At 32.6% G+C, this 18291-nt stretch overlaps 1 protein-coding gene across 3 annotated transcripts in view; it reads left to right on the forward strand.

Moving 5' to 3' along the window:
• Nucleotides 1-17154: 17154 nt before the first annotated feature.
• Nucleotides 17155-18291, forward strand: part of LOC107873551 (chromatin-remodeling complex subunit ies6) — a 12798-nt gene continuing 11661 nt past the window's right edge. The window contains exon 1 of one of the 3 annotated variants that reach the window (XM_016720440.2): nt 17155-17583. In XM_016720440.2, the coding sequence (XP_016575926.1) occupies nt 17409-17583 (175 nt within the window). In that variant the 5' untranslated portion in view covers nt 17155-17408. The remainder of the gene's footprint in view (nt 17584-18291) is intronic. The other 2 variants (XM_016720441.2, XM_016720439.2) reach the window with 2 other exon arrangements.

Consider the following 18291-nt stretch of genomic DNA (forward strand, 5'->3'; position numbering starts at 1 on the left):
AGGGGTGTGTAAAAAATAAACATAATAACTAAATAGATCGAATGGAGTAATATATTAATGTAATACAATTAGCATCTAATATCCTTATTAAGTTAATTTAGAGAAAGACTCTTAATTAAGGTTATAATTGTTATAATATAAATTTGAAAACATTGACTTTTTTTTTCTAGATGATTCTATAAGATGAAAAAATGTAAATTGCAGAAACTATTGCCACTATAATCACGAGGAATACTAAAATACAATAAATATCAAAATAATTTTTTTTATCTATAGCTAAAAAATAAATAGTCGCAAATTTTATAAAAATATCAATATTTTTTCTATTTATAATCTCCATCGAAGCGTAATTATTAAGTATTTTAAATTATGTTATTATAAAATATATTACTTGTAGCTTTTTGATATATTTCAATTCTCTGTTAATATCTTCTTCCTCATAAATAATATTTTTTATTTAAAATTATTCAATTATGTGATTAACAACTACAATAATTATGAAAATTTATCTACAAGACTTGTTTAATGGATCATTAGATATACTGCTTAAAAAGTAAAAATAGATAATATAAATTATATTTTTAAATTAAAATTATTATTTTTATACTTTAAGTTTGGGTCTGGACTTAGCACTGGCCTCGTGAAACTTTATTTTATAACTATATATAAGGGAGGATCTTTGAATTTGTTAATCCTCACATATATTTCTTTTATCCATTTTAACCCTAATTAAATATTAATAACTTTGCAAGTTTTCGCCCATTTAGTAAATTTGAGCAATTATATGGACTTATTAAATGCCGTGCAAAAAGTGATGAGTCATAAAATAAGTGAAAGTGACACCATGAGGGATCTTTATCTAACCAATTAAAAATTAATTCAAAATTTGTGGTCTTCTTTTATGTGAAAATAACAACAACAATAATAATAAGAGAGACCTAATTTGTTTAGTCCTCACAAGAATTTTTTTGTTTATTCTATCCCTAATTGAAATTTTAATAATTATTATTTTATATTATATACTTATATATAAGAGAGAATAAGATAATATTTGATAGTCCTCACAAAAATATTTATGCAATAAAATTGCTACATGTGTCTATTATTTTTTCCAATACATTAAGTATTATTTTTGTCCTCATTCATTATTTAATGATTATTTTCATTTGTACCTCTATAATTGAATTATATATAGTATTTTTTATAAATCCCTTCTTGTTTACTATTAGATTACTTGTTCTTTTTTGTACATATTTCTAATATTAAAATTTAATTATTTTTTAATTTATTTTAGGAAATTAATTAATCTCTAAAACAATGACATGTGATTGATAAAAAGGAAGTATTTCTTCCTTGCGACATGAATCTATGCACTTGATGGTGTTAATATGAAAAATTACTATTGAGTTTTTTCATTGTGTTTCAATTGCTTAATTATCTTTTTTTTTTTAAAAAAAAAAGGGAGTAGGGAAATTAATACTTTAGTTTCAATTGTCTTTATATAATTTAATAAATAAAAAAATTTTAATGATTTTTTGCAAGACTTAAATTCAATCTCTAACCTCTAGAAAAAAATAATCTCAAAATATATATTGATTCACATAGGAGTGCAACTATTCAAGAAATTAATCTAACATATGATTAAGTTTAATTTGAATTATTGGATGTTATATTCTCAAAACATTCCATGAAAACAACCTTTATATTACATATTGATTTAAAAATACAAATATTTTTTCTTTTAACTTGCAAATATGTTTATACAATGATTTAATTTTTAAGAATTTGCAGGAAATTTTGAACTACTCTTTCAATAACTTAATGTCACAAAAATTAAAAAGATAAAAAATTAATTACAAATTTAATCTTTTATATTAGTTAGAATCTAGGCTTAGAAGCATCGGACAAATGTAAAACTTTAATAGTTCTGAAATTTTATTGTCTAGATATGATTAATCTAAATAATATTTTTGAAAATATGGAACAAATTATACTTATTTGATAAATTACATACTATATTTATATCTTGAGGTTGGGCCCGGGCTTAGCACGGCCCCCCGAAACTAGTATATACATACATACATACATACATACATACAATCAGTGTTTTTAAACGTGTTTTTGGGGCGAGTCCTAAGGTGAGTTTCAAGCCCGGATGTAGTAAAAATGCTCTGACGTGCAAATAAAAAATGTAGATTCATAAGGCTTAAGCCTAGGACGTAAAAACGTAAGTCCCAAGCATAAAAAAGTACACCGGGTTGTAAATTTGATTTTTATTATTTTAAAATTTTGTTTTGCTATAATAATAGTTTTTTATTGTTGATGTAAGAAAACATCTCTATCACACATTTGAGATTGTGGTATGGACTGCATTCACTTACCCTCCCCATATCTCATTTGGTGGGAATATACTGAGTATGTTGTTGTTGGATATTATACCTTATGGTACCATATTGTAGTGATTTTTCTAAAATATGTACATAAAGAAAGTAAATTTAATAGAAAATGATACAATCATAAATAACTTTTTTAGATAATTATGCTTGAAAATTGACAAAATAGAATTTCTTCAAGTTGCTAGTTTCAAAAAGAAATTCATAGGACAGAGAGTCAATATCACTATGTTCTTAAAGTAACTCTATTCATTTTTGTCAGTGATCTTTGATAACGCCCAAATTACACCTCGTAATGAAGTATAAAAAGGTCGTTGTTAAATATAGAAGCTAACCAAGGTTGAGATTGAATCCTTGGAGAATATACGTTGAATTACCAATCGATATGTTTGTCAAGGCAAACACTAATAATTTTCAGTAAAAAATGGGGTTAGTAATTAAGTAATTCAGTAGTAACATTTGTTGATTTACTGGATTTGTAATCAGTATAAGAGAGACTCTAGGACTATATTTCCCAATAGCTTCATAAATCTGTATGTTTTTTGTACTTTGCAAATTCTTTTGACATTCGATATGCGGAATTGATAGGTTATATATATCAAGAATAGCTTTATGCTCTTATCTAGGCAATATCTTCAGGCAAGTTTTCTCTTCTCCTGAGCCTGCATTCCTAATCCTTATTCTAGATTCTAGATAACTATTTTTGTATTATATGCTCAAGCTATTAAGTGAAGGTTGATAGCTCCAGGTTTTTATTGGTTATTCTCTTCTTCCTATCCATACTCCTCCTTTCGTTCAAAATACAGGTTGGCACGAGTTCTAACATTGGCCACCATAAAAAAATTCAAAACTAAGGGAACAATCAATACACGTGAACATCAGTTAAAAATTGCTCTGCAGTATGAATCCTACCCCATTAGAGAATTGTGTTTGAAAGATGGAGTTGTGTTTGACTATGAAACGAATAAATAAATAGGAAAAAAAATCTAAATATACAAGATTATATTGTTTATTACAAGCTATAGCAAGATTTTTTAGTTTTTAAGTTATAACAACTTTTATTTTAAAAAAAAGTATTTTCGTTTAAAAAAAAATAAAAAAAATCAACACAAAAAAGAAAAATACAGATTTAATATAACTAAAAATCAATATTCCTTCCTTAAAAGTAGTTAACAGTTAATAGTTGATACCAATCACACCCTAAATCTCTCTTTGACCCATTTTTCTCTCTTTTTTTAAACACACTCATTTCTTTTCCATCTTCATCAACATTCTTTTTTTCTTCTTCTAAATATGTTGTTTCAATCACAATCTTCTAAAAATAACATATATTTTCTAGTGTATGTGGTACTTTATTTATTTAACAATATAATACGGATTTGTACAAAAGTTTACTGGACAATACTTGAAGCTTATATACTTCGAGGTTGCAATCAAATTTGGGAGCCTGTATGTCTCTTGAATACAATGCATTGATTGTATTGTATTTAAGAGGTATGTAAATTAGTATTGTATGAAAAAGTTATATAAATATATGTCCCATATAGTGTGATTAGTTGTTTCGTATTGTATGAAAAGAGTATTTTAGAAAAGATACTTGATGACGTGATTAGTTGTTTCACATATACAAATACAAGTGCGAATTATAAAATACAAATACATATGCATACTATAATATATAAATACAAGTGTGAACTATAAAATATAAATACAAATACAAATGCAAACAATAACATACAAATGCAAGTGCAAACTGTAAAATACAAATACAATTGCAAACTATAGTATATATATAAAAACAAGCGCGAACTATAAAGTACAAATACAATTGTATCAATGAATACAAAAATAAAAATGATGATATGAATACAAATATGATATTTTTATTATTATTCGTGACTTGTACTCGAGTAGTCATATTTTTCAGAAATACAAAAAATATAAGATAGAAAAAAAAAATAAAAAAAGTAAAAAAAAAAAAAAAAAAAAAAAAAAATATAAAAAAAAAGAAGAAAAAACACGAACAAGAAAATATAAAAAATGAAAAAAAGAATCAAAAAAGAAAATGAAAATAGGAACAAAATAAAAAAAGAGCAAAGAATAAAATTTAAAAAATGATGGTAAATACAAATACAATGCGCAGTTATGATGTTTTCGTCATCATTCATGGCTTGTATTCGATGTAGTCATATTTTTTAAGAATAAAAAAATATAAGATATATAATGTGATTGATGTATTTATGTTTTATATAAATACATATTATTGAGTAAAAGCGAATACAACTGATGTGAATAGAATACATCGGTTATAAATGGTAATATTGTAAAGTATAGCTATGGAAGGTGAATTTTGTACCATCTGTTGCTATTTTTGAAACTTCCCCTTTATTTTTTTTTCTTTTTATTTGTCATTTATGCATTATTTTCTTTTTAGCTTTTTCATTTTGCTATAGCCACCTCATTCTCCTCCACTGAACCACAACCATTTCTAGTAACTATTGTTGATTGTATTTTTTTTATTAATTTTATTTTTTTATCTAAATTTTAAAACATCATAATACCAAAAAATACAATATGTGAATCATTAAAATTTTGCGACAATCATCATCTTCCTCTTCAACTCCGATAATTCTTAATATTTTTTTTCGAATTTCATTTACTCTCTCTCTATATATATCAATTTTTTAAGCAAAATTACCATGAGAGAGAAAAATAAAAGTCTAATTTAATAACGTAAAAAATCCAACAATTTAGTTAATAAGCTTAAACTTAAAATTCAAATTTATTTATTTACAAATTTATCAAAAGCTACAAACTTTAGATTATTTTAGCAAATTTGAATTGTAATGTGTGAAATTATTATTAGCTTCAGTGCTTATGTATATCACCAGTATGGTGGATGCTCATTGTAGATATGAATAATTTAAATTATATTTATGAAATGTGGAGTGTAGACACATGATTTTGTGAAGTAGATTTTTATTCATTTTTAGCTCATTTTACCGTATACCCACACCTATGTGATTATATCCCACAAAAATACAAAAATGACAAATCCCTAACCAACCTAAACCAAAATATTCTTGTGATAACTAATCAACAACCCTCTCCTATGAAATTAAGACACCTCACTACCCTACCCACGTGACCCCACCACATTTCTTTCCCACAAAGAAAAGGAGCACACAATAGCACAAACAGATGACAATAATTTTAGGGGTCCCACGTGATTTTCTTAGTCCAATTGATAAAGTCATGACATTAAAGAAGGGGGAGAGGGAAGGATTCTTCTTCTCTGGGGGAGAAAAGGCACGAAAAAAAAGGGGCATAGACTCCACTGTTATTTTTGATTTTGGATTCTTCTGCTTCGAAAAAAATTACACACATCAAGAAGGGGTAGATCGAGAGAGAGCGTCACAGAGAGAGAGAAAGTAGATTTGGGGTGGGTTACCGTTCCGGCGACATACTCGTCGGAAATGCATCGAGGTAGTCACAAAAAATGTTCAAATCCGTCTGAATACATCGTAATCAGTATATTTCTGGTTGTTTTGGTCATCGTTGAGGCTTTTGGAGTCGCAACATCATAAAACGATCAAGCGAATCTCGATCCGCTTTCGATTTCTTTCGAACTCGTTAGGATTCAGTTCAAATTTCTCTGGTTTCCATGATATTTTGCTCAGGTCATACTAATTTTTAGTGGTTATCGAACTTTAGAAGCCGTGGGTTGTTCTGTCTCAGCGTTTCATTTTTGAAATTAGGTTTCAGGTTCATTGATTCTTATTTTGGGTTCTGGGATTTGATTTTCATTCGTATTGACCTATCTATTGAGATCAGTTTGGATATCAAATTCGAAATTTATCACTGTTGAGGTTCGATTCGAAATTCCAAGTCTGGATTTTCTTTATTATCAACGAAAGCAAGTGCTATTGAGGTCCATTTCTTTAACCCCGTTCTCTTTCCTTTATTTTGATTGGTTGAATTGTTTATGATTTTGTGTTGGTTGATTATCGTTGTTTGATCTCGGTTGATGTTCATGCATTAGATGACGGAATACGGAATGATGTTGATTTGTTGTTTAGATTTCGTTAATAGAATTGATTAAAGATTGTTGAAATTGTAATTGTGAATCATGGAATTTGGTGTTAAAAGGGAATTTGGGGGTGGAGTTACGAGGTTGATAAAATTGTGAATTTGGTTTGATGTTGGTTTTATTATTGTTCTTTTTTTGTTTAATTCGGAATAAGTATGAATATTGTTAGAACACGATAGATCACGACATGTTGAAATGGATAAGCAAATATAGGTTCGGGTAGGCAAAATTTAGGAATCAATACTTCGTTGGATGTTTGAATGCGGAGTTGTGTGTTGAATGTTTTCTAGTTTATCGCATTTGATTGAAATGTATTCATTTGGTTGGGGATGCCCCGAAGTTTATGTATTTATTCACCGGGGAATGCCCCGATGTACTATGTTGGCAGAAGATGCTCGTGGTGAAGGCCCGAAGCATCGAGTAAAGCAGTGGAACGTAGTTTAGGATTAGTGTAGTTTAGCGTAGGTTTAAATTTTTGCATTTTTCATTTTTGAACTGTATAACTCGAACTGGACACTATAATTTTGAATTTGTTTTGTTTGTTTGTTTGGTTGATTTTTTTGTGTGGTTTATATATTCATAATGTCAAATTAGCCGATACGCTCCACCAAGCGACCGTGGTCGAACCACAGGACCGAGGGGTGCCTAACACCTTCCCCTCGATCAACAGAATTCCTTAACAGGAATCTCTGTTCGCAAATCAGTTTTTAGAGTCAAACTGTTTTGAAAAGAATCTTTCAAAGGTGACTTGACACACCGGATTATGTTAAGTGGCGACTTTGAATAAACATATAAATCCTTTTTCAAAATAAATTTTCAATCTTTTGTCACTTTAATAATAAAAACCCTTTCGAACCTTAAAATTTAATCTTTTTTGTGTAAAAAAGGGGCGTGACAGCTCTGGCGACTCTTCTGGGGAAAATTCAGAATTCGAGCTTATTTTTTGGAGTTGTATCGTCTTAGTTTGGAGTTATGGGTGTATAGACGTTGTTTGTGTTGTTTTGTGTTTTTATTTTTTTCATTTTTGAGTGCCTACTTGCTACGTGTTTACAGTTTTTTTCTTTTATGTGTTACCGCTTTATATCTGGCATTATGTGCATAACCTGAGCCATTCTTTCTGCAACAAGTCTGTAGTGCACGTTGTGTACACGACCTCTAGTGAAGGAAACGTCGGCTGGTATGGAGTGGGTGGAAAGCTAGAGCAGCCACTATCGACCATACGCTCCCCCAAACAGCCTTATTAGTGAACCCAACGTAGATCAGCTTTTAGGTCATGCTTATCTGCATCATGTTGAGACCTAGCGGGATCCACTTGGTCCTTCGTAGCAGAGTCACCCATAAAGCGACTGGACGTGCTAATTGTTGCATTTTTGGAGGGTAACGAGGTCATTTGCTGGACTGATTTGGGGCAAAGCATGTGTTAGAAATAAAGTGCATTGACTAGAAATATGGAAAGAAAAAAAGAGAGAAAAAAGAAAGGGGAATGAAAAAAATAGAAAAAAAGAGTGTCGAAAGTTATTTTTAGAATTCTTTATGGTTTTTGTTCTTCATAATCCAAAAACTCAAAAAGATTTTTCACTTTTTGCACTCATTTGTCAAAAATAAAAAAACATCAAAAAGATTTTTCTTTTATATCCTTTAGCATGCATTCATAATTAAATTTTTTTTTTAAAAAAAGATATTTTATTTCTGAGTTTTTATAAAAGAAAAAATAGTGTCTATTTCATATACAGAAAATATCAAAAAGATTTTTCTTTCATAGTTTTTTGTGTTATTTTTGTGTGAAGTGTCAAATTATAAAAAAAAACCCCAAAAAAGATTTTATTCGTCGGTCTTTGGTTGTGTCTCTTAAGTTAGGCTCAGTTTGTCAGTTATCATTATTTGTCCAATCTGGACAAACTACAGACCCCTGATTCTCCTCTCTCAGAAGTGAGATACGTAGGCAGCCTATTGTGGGTTCGGGGATCTTATTTTAAAAAATCCTAAAAGATTTTCTTCACTCTTTATTTAGAGTAAGTGTTTCATATACATCTTTAAAAGAAAACTATAAAAATATTTTTCTTTAATAGTTTTATGTTTCATTTTCATATGAAATTATAAATCAAAACTCAAAAAAAAGATTTTTTTTTGGTAATCATAAGTTTCATTTTGTATAGAAATCTGAAAAATCCAAAAAGATTTTCTTCACTCTTCATTTAGAGTAGGTGTCGTATACATCTTTTAAAAGAAAACTACAAAAAAAAAATTCTTTAATAGGTTCAAGCTTCATTTTTTTTTATGAAATTTCAGATTGAAAACCCCAAAAGATTTTTTTGGTAATCATAGGTTTCATTTTGTATAGAAATCTAAAAAATCCAAGAAGATTTTCTTCACTCTTCTTTTAGAGTAGGTGTTTCATTTACATTGTCAAAAGAAAACTACAAAAATATTTTCCTTTAATAGGTTCAAGTTTCATTTTCGTATGAAATTCAAAATCAAAAACCCAAAAGATTTTTCTTTGGTAATCATAGGTTCATTTTGTATAGGAAATTAAAACCTGAAAAAAGCAAAAAGATTTTTCTTCAATTCTTTTGACAAGTTGTTATTTTTTTTTCTTTTTTTAAAGTTTCAAGTAAAAGAAAAAGAAAGGAAAAAGAGTTTAGTTGGCCTTTTTGGTAAGACTTCACAAACTACGCACACCTGATTCTCCTCTTTCAAGTGTGAGATATGTAGGCGCCCTTATTGGGTCCGGTGATCTTTTCAAAAAGAAAAATAAGAAAAATGAGGTTTTGAAAAAATGTTGAACTCTAACACCTTTGTTACCTCTTGTTCAGTTAGTTTAAGGTGGTTGGTTTGTGGTATCTTGGCTGGTCCTCCATATCACACCAAATCCAAGGAAGACTTAGTTGTGTCCAACAAGGATATAGAGAGTGAAATCATGGATCAACAAAGAGTCATGAAAATGAGAGTTTGAAGCAAGAGATTAGGAGACTAAGGCAACAAATAACAGAAATGCACCGAGCTTGGACCAGTGGATTGCCTCCTCTCCCATTTCCCGCCATTGATCCTACAAATACCTCGAGTTTTCTACCAAAATTGAAGAGTTAGTTTCCTACCATTGTTAATGCACCGCAACATGACTCAGAATTCATTCCAAGCCCAAAGCATCTCAATAGTTTTATCACTTTTCCTCTAGCTCCTCAGTATAAGCCTGCTACATTCACAACACCATATGTCGTCCATGATCTTGTTGCTCAATCATCTACTGAGGCTTCTACATTGGCTAGCCACCCAACGGTTGTGCTTTCCCATGATACTAGTGGACCCTTGTTCAATACTCTTGGTGATTATTGCTATACTCCTGATCCTACTTTTAAGTTAACCGGACCACCAAAATTTCTTAAGAAGAAGCCTAGTGTGCCAGAAGAGCCAGAGAAAATGGTTGAAAAAATGAAGAGTGCAGGAAATACTGTGAAAAGTTCCCTAAGACTTGCGAGTGAAGAAGATGTTTCATACAAAAATTGGGGCATGTCTTCAAGTGTTAACCCTCCTCTTAGCCTTGAGATATCGAAATGCGAGGAGCAATATGGACAAGAGGAATCCATGAAATATTTGGGATAATATTGCAATCAATTAAAGAAAACTGGAGGGAAGAGGAATAAGAAAGATACAGTTGCTATTGTAATTAGAGAACGGGCACATCCAAGAAGACGACGTCATCGTTACTGTCAATCCCAGGCCCAAGTTCATACCCAAGCTCTTTATAATCCTTCCCAAAATCCATTATACTCTATTTCCCTATATTCATATCTAGTATACTACGCACAGCCATATGTTCAACTCTTTTCTTACTCATAATGGCGCGCACCAACTCCTCAGAGTTACCCTCCGACTCCACAAATCTATCAAAGCCTTTCCAGGCCTGATTTTAGACCCAATCTAAATAATAAAATAAGGCAAAAATCGAGGGATAGCTTCACACCAATTGAAGAGTTATATGCAAGTTTATTTCAGATATTGGTACAACGGGGCATGATCACTCCTCTCCTGCGGGGCATAATCACTCCTCTCCTTGGGTATACTCCTAACCCGCATTTAAGAATTTTTGATCCTAATGTTTGATGTGCATATCATTCTGATGTTCAGGGTCACAGTATTGAAGATTGTCGAGATTTGAAAATAGAAATTGAAAAGATGATTCAAGATAGATCAATTATGGTGCAGAATAATGACAATGAGGAAAGCTCTAGTCATGCTGATATGCAAACCAGTGGCTAAGATGTTTGGATGAGCAATTGAGAAGTCACCCTTCTCCTTACTAAGAAGAGTTCTGGTAGTTTGTTTTATTTTCTTTTTAATTTTTAAATTATTTTAGGATTGTAGTTCAGGATCTATCTTATTTTACCTCTTCATTGTTATTTGCAAACCCTTCTATCGTTTATTTCAACTAAATGAAGTGTCCCTTTCCCTTTGTGTTTTAAATGTGTGTTGTTTTCTTTACACAGTACATTTTATGTTGGTTCTGGTGATATGACATGCTAGTGGAGTTTTCAGCCAGATCTTAAAATCCAGTTTAAGCATGAACATAGAATCAGAGGGTTAAAGTTAGAAAAGACAGCACCTTAGAAAATAAATAGAGTGTTGAGCCATTTGGTGATCAAGTTGAAGCCTTCTTTAAAAATTCAGGTGATTATTTTGAGAATCATGAGAATAACTTGGTCATCAATTGAAATACATATCTCAATTAGGTCAAATAATGAATGTACGATCCTATGTCAAAAGGAACAGAAAGAAAATTAGCTCCACAAATTCACGAGTCATTCAATGTGAGGAATGTACAACAAAAGTGGAGTTGTATGCTGAACAAGCACTGAAGAAGTAGTGATGCACAGACTCAGTTAAAGTTAGTGTTGCAAAAATGTCACTAGTGATCTTCATCTTTCATTTTCATATTGCATGATATGTACTTGCATTTTCAAGGATTGATATGAAGAAGGTATTTCATTCTACTATCCAAACACTGTGTCATCCTTTGTTTACCCTATTTGAGCTTTAGTCCTATTTTCTTTCATACCCCTCTTTGGAATCAAGATAGAGCCAGAAAAACTCAAAAAAAAGTATTGAGCAAAACAATAAAGTCAGAAAAGTTTCAAAAAAAGAGAAGAAAAAAATAAAAAAAAAAAGAAAAAAATGTGTCCAAAAAGAAAGAAAAAGAGAAGAGCTAACAAAAGAAAAAAAGAAAAATAAATCAGAATCATGCAGAACAGCCAGAACTATGCATGACCTGATTCTCCTCTCTCGGGGGTGAGATACATAGGCTACCCTCGTCTGGATCGGTTCAACCAAATAAATAATTTAGTATTGCCCAGTCAAAAGAAATGGGGCATGAGTTGATCCTTATTGTTCGAGTCAATTCCAAAAGTTGTAAGTCCTACCCCACTTCAAGTGTCGTTTGGACCTCATGCCATCCTTTATTTCTAACCCTATCCAAAAGTCATTACAACCAAAGAAATACCTTCAGATCAATCTTTGAGGATGTTATGGCTAAGCATGCAATGGATATGATGATGCATTTGGGAACTACTTGTCTTCCTCAGCCTAAGAAATCAAGAGAGAAATAAAAATGAGAGATCCTTATTAGTGAAAACCCTCACGGGCACCGTAAGGTGATGGTAAGTTGAGAGAAATAAAAATGAGAGTCTTATTGGTGAAAATCCTCACGGGCACCATAAGGCGATGGTGAGCCGAGAGAAAAATGAGAGAGGCTTATTGGTGAAAATCCTTCAAGGTGTCACTAGCCGAATGAGGTCTTTGAATGCAATTGACCTAAGGAAGCAACTCAATTTCGAGGTCATTCACTTAACAACAATTGGTAGAAAGTTTTGAATGGAAAGATCAGGAAGTTTAATCCTATATGCATGTCATAATCATTAGAGTTGACTGTCATTTTCAGATAAACTTTTCTTTCATCTTTTTCAATAGGGACATTCATTGTCGTTTTTTTTTCTTTTCTTTAGTTATATTTTTATTTTCTTGAGTCAGTTATCCAAATAAAATAAAAATTGTTGTCATTTTTCTTTTATCTTTGAGTCAAGTCCTTAGGGTTGAAAGAAGAAATGAGATGCCCTTGTTCTCTCTTATCCTTTTTCTATACATATAGTAGTGCCCGCTGGGGCTTTCTCTTGATGGAATATACCAAGCAAAATCTTGGCCCAGATGGAACGGGAGGGCACGCGACAGAGTCTACCCTATCTAAGGGTGATTCACGCAAGCCGGTTTTGGGTCTGAATGGGTTCGGCTGGCATAGAAGTCTCTCGGGCAGTCGTTGATAATTTTGTCAGCAGCCAATTGTTCTCGAATGGGGGTCAAAACAAGTGAGAAAAGATTTCAAAATTAGCTACCAACTTCTTCAATTGCACAAAGCAAGATAGAAAGGCCAATGCATGAAAGAAACATGATTGTGAGCCAAAAAAAAGGCATACAGAAAGTTTTGTCAACAGGCAAATATGAAAACTTATGAAAATACCAAGGTTTAAAGGGTTTATCTGAGAAGCACGACAAAGCAGAGATGTTGTGTTTATTTTAGAGTCACCCTCAATCTGTGTTTGGGTCAGTGACACGATAAAGCAGGGGCAAGTGCCAGCAATCTGAAACAAAATGAAGGGAATAAACACTGGAGCAGGTGTCAGGAAAGCCAAGTGCTGCAAACCACCACTAAGTTTTTAACTGACAAATTTTCTTTGTTGAAACAGGGGCAAATTCGCTTCACTTAATTTAGCTACCATTGGAAAAGCACATCCATGGAAATTTACTTATTGTTCAGGACTCTCCTGGAAAATGAATTTACTTTTTGTTCAGGACCCTCCTGAAAAATGAGAATTTACTTTCTGTTCAGGACCCTCTAGAACAATGGGATTTTACTTTCTGTTTAGGACCCTCATGAAAAATGAGATTTTACTTTCTGTTTAGGACCCTACTGAAAAATGGGATTTTACTTTCTATCCAAGACCCTCCTGAAAAATGAGATTTTACTTTCTGTCCAGGACCCTCCTGAAAAATGGGACTTTACTTTCTGTTCAGGACCCTCCTGAAAAATGGATCTTTACTTTATGTTCAGGACCCTCCTGAAAAATGGGATTTTACTTCCTGTTCAGAACCTTCCTAGAAAATGAGATTTTACTTTCTGTTCAGGACCCATCTGGAAAATAGGAATTTACTTTCTGTTCAGGACCTTTCTGGAAAATGAGAATTTACTTTCTGTTCAGGACCTTTCTGGAAAATGAGAATTTACTTTCTGTTCAGGGCCCTCCTGGAAAATGAGAATTTATTTTCTGCTCAGGGCCCTCCTGAAAAATGGGATTTTATTTTCTGTTCAGGACCCTCCTGAAAAATGAGATTTTATTTTCTGTTCAAGACTCTCCTGAAAAATGAGAATTTACTTTATGTTCAAGCCTTTCTGGAAAATGGGACCATACTTTCAAAAAAATAAAATTCTTTTTTATTATAATCTTTGTTTGGAATAATTTCCGTTCTAGTTTGATTTTGGTTTCAGGAGCCCGCCTGAAGAACAGGGTGATAAAATTGTAAGTCAGGAGCCCGCCTGAAGAACATAGTGATGAAATTGGAAGTTGATGAAATTGAAAGTCAGGATCTCGCCTGAAGAATAGGGTGAAGAAGTTGAAAGTCAAACAACAAGGTGGTGAAATAGAAAGTCAAAAATGGCAAGTCAGAAGCCCGCCTGAAGAGTAGGGCAAATAAATGAAAGTCAAGCAACAAGGTGAAGCGATTGAAAACCAAGCAACAAGTGATGAAATCGCAAGTCAGGAGCCCGCTTGAAGAACAGGGTGAAAAAATTTCAAGTTAGGAGTCCGCCTGAAGAATAGGGTGATAAAACTTAAGTCAGGAGTAAAAAAGAAGCTGCATAGATATGATATTTGTAATTTTATTTATTTTTAACTTGTAATTTTCATTTCTGATGTACTAACAAAGCCGTGGATCGGAACCTCGACGGGACCTCACTCGACTCTCCAACTCAGTATAGTCCATGTTTTTTCCAATCCTTTGAGATACCGTCACTTAATTCCTTCATAACTTGGGTAGTTAGGATGTCCTGGTGTAAACTCGGCTTTTCTCCTCCCTTTTGTTTCATTCTCTTTGAATAAAGGTCGGAATAAAATTCTATCTCGTTGTCTACTTCTTTGTCTGAAAACACTTCGTATTTACATTCAAAGGGGGCATGCTGTAGATACCTGATTTTGTCTCTCCCGAAGTAGATTTTTATTCATTTTTAGCTCATTTTACCATATATCCATACCTATGTGATTATATCCCACAAAAATACAAAAATGACAAATCTCTAACCAACCTAAACCAAAATATTCTAGTGATAACTAATCAACAACCCTCTCCTATGAAATTAAGACACCTCACTACCCCACCCACGTGACCCCACCATATTTCTTTCCCACAAAGAAAAGGAGAACACAGTAGCACAAACAGACGACAACAATTTTAAGGCCCCACATGTTTTTCTTAGTCCAATTGATAAAGTTATGACATTAAAGAAGGAGGAGGGGGAAGGATTCTTCTTCTCTGGGGGAGAAAAAGCACGAAAAAAGGGGCATAAACTCCATTATTATTTTTGGTTTTGGTTTCTTCTGCTTCAGAAAAAATCACACAGACCGAGAAAGGGTAAATCGAGAGAGAGCATCACGATACTCATCGAAAACGCATTGAGGTAGTCACAAAAAATATTCAAACCCATCGGAATACATCGTAATCGGTATATTTCTAGTCGTTTTGGTCATCGTGAGGCCTTCAGAGTCGCAACATCATAAAGCAGTTGAGCAAATCTCGATCCGCTTTCGATTTCGTTCGAACTCGTTAGGATTTGGTTCAAATTTCTCTGATTTCCACGATATTTTGCTCAGGTTATACCGGTTTTCAGTGGTTATTGGACTTTCGAAGCCGTGGGTTGGTCTGTATTAGCGTTTCATTTTTGAAATTGGGTTTCTGGTTCATTGATTTTCATTTCGGGTTCTGGGATTCGATTTCATTCGTATTGACCTGTCTATTAAGATCAGTTTGGATATTGAAGTTAGAGTTTGTCGCTGTTAAGGTTCGATTTGAAATTCCAAGTCTGGGTTTTCTTTATTATCAACGAAAGCAAGTGCTATTGAGGTCCATTTCTTTAACCCCGTTCTCTTTCCTTTATTTTGATTGGTTGAATTGTTTATGATTTTGTGTTGGTTGATTATCGTTGTTTGATCTCGGTTGATGTTCATGCATTAGATGACGGAATATGGAATGATGTTGATTTGTTGTTTAGATTTCGTTAATAGAATTGATTAAAAATTGTTGAAATTGTAATTATGAATCATGGAATTTGGTGTAAAAAGGAATTTGGGGGTGGAGTTTGAGGTTGATAAAATTGTGAATTTGGTTTGATGTTGATTTTATTATTGTTCTTTTTTTGTTTAATTCGGAATAAGTGTAAATATTGTTAGAGCGCGATAGATCACGACATGTTGAAATGGATAAGCAAATATAAGTTCGGGTAGGCAAAATTTAGGAATCAATGCTTCGTTGGATATTTGAATGCGGAGTTGAGTGTTGAATGTTTTCTAGTTTATCGCATTTGATTGAAATGTATTCATTTGGCCGGGGGATGCCCCGAAGTTTATGTATTCATTCACTGGGGAATGCCCCGACGTACTATGTTGGCGGAAATGCTCGTGGTGAAGGCTCGAGGCATCGGGTAAAGCAGTGGAACGTAGTTTAGGATTAATGTAGTTTAGCGTGTGTTTAAATTTTTGCATTTTTCATTTTTGAACTGTATAACTCGGACTGGACACTATAATTTTGAATTTGTTTTGTTTGTTTGTTTGGTTGATTGTTTTGTGTGATTTTGTGTGGTTTATATATTCATAATGTCAAATTAGCCGATACGCTCCACCAAGCGACCGTGGTCGAACCACGGGACCGAGGGGTGCCTAACATCTTCCCCTCGGTCAACAAAATTCTTTAACTGGAATCTCTGTTCGTAGACAAGTTTTTAGAGAAACTGTTTTGAAAAGGATCTTTCAAAGGTGACTTGGCACACTGGATTATGTCAAGTGACGATTCTGAATAAAAATGTAAATCCTTTTTCAAAATAAATTTTCAGTCTTTTGTCAGTTTAATAATAAAAACCCTTTCGAACCTTAAAATTTAATCTTTTTGGTGTAAAAAAGAGGTGTGACATGGAGAAATTCTAAAATTATTAAAGGTGGTAAAGTGATAAAGAGAAGAAAAAAAAAGGAAAAGAAGAAGAAAAATATATGTATTATATTTGGATAAATATATGTATTTCATCACTTATTTGAGATTTAAAGAGTAAATGTATTGTGTCTATCCCGAATTATAAATGAAATTATCGAGATATACCCGAACTTAAAGTGGTTCTATTATCCCTAGACTAATTAAAACTGTATTTTTGATAACCTTAGTACCTACGTGGCACATACGCATGCCTACGTGTATCTTTAGTGTGTTGATCCACGCAGTGTGCCACGTAGGCCTTAAGATTGTCAAAAATATGATTTTAATCAGTCCAGAAGTAATAGGACCTCCTTTAAGTTTGAATGTGTCTCAACAATTTGATTTATAGTTGAACTGGAAATAATGCATTTTTTTTCAGATTTAAATATAATATTTTAAGATGAAATTAATTTTATTTTTTAGAAGTTTAGGGGGGATAATACGTCATTTATAAAGAAAAGGTGTGTAATTGTGAATGCAAGGGAGAATATTTATGTTTTTTTCCTAATAGAAATTATCCCTAAACAAAACACTTAAATTCCCCATATTCCCGTAGTACCCTTTTGATTCCCCCGCCGGAGAATCATCGACGGGAACCTTCACCACCGTGAACCGCCGCGAGCAAATCGGAGGCCGGAGCAGAATCAATGGAGCGAGAAGTGATAGAAGCAGAATTAGTACTACCAACACACATGAAATTCAAGAAGATTCAGATGTATGATAAGTACCCTAAAGGACAAGCTAGAGGCCGACACTGGAAACATCTTAAGCAGATTATACAAGCTGAAAATTACGATAATTATCCTCCTCATTTACCTACTTGTGAGTCTTCAACAATTTTTCTGAGTTAATTTCATTAATTTGTATTGTCAATTTTTTGAAAAAAATGATTGAAATTGTCCTTGGTTGCACTATTTTGATGCATACGTGTCGATTGGTTCAGTGAAGAGGGACGCAATTGGTTATGCAGAGATTACTTTTTAGGAAAGTGTGACCTATTGGTCAATGAAGTGGGTTGAAAGTGTGAGGTCTCAGAGTTACCTAATATCTAGTGGGAGGTGGCAGGTATCCCATAGATTTAGTCGAGGTGCGCGAAAGTTGGTCAAGACACCGCGGTTATCCAAAAGAAAAACTAACATAAACATAGACCTTTAACTTACCGTATCTACACAAATCGCCATCCTTACAAAGTAACTATAAAAATATTAACTAATTATGTATCTTTGTTGGATGTATCAGTAGCTAATTATGTATCTCGACAGCCCCAAAATCGAAAAATATGTATTATCTGGAGCTAATTATGTATCTTTACGAAAAAAAATTATCTTCATTGGATATATCGGGAGCTAATTATGTATCTCGACTGACCCTAAATTGGGATTTTCAGTAATTATGAAAAATGTCAGGATTTTCAATAATTATAAAAAATGAAACACTCTATTAGTACCCTTTTTATTCCCCTATCGGAGAATCATCGGCGGGGACCTTCACCGCCGTGAGCGAATCGGAGGCCGGAGCAGAATCAATGGA

Source organism: Capsicum annuum, chromosome 6 (assembly GCF_002878395.1).
Source record: "Capsicum annuum cultivar UCD-10X-F1 chromosome 6, UCD10Xv1.1, whole genome shotgun sequence".
In the NCBI taxonomy this organism is placed as follows: domain Eukaryota; kingdom Viridiplantae; phylum Streptophyta; class Magnoliopsida; order Solanales; family Solanaceae; genus Capsicum; species Capsicum annuum.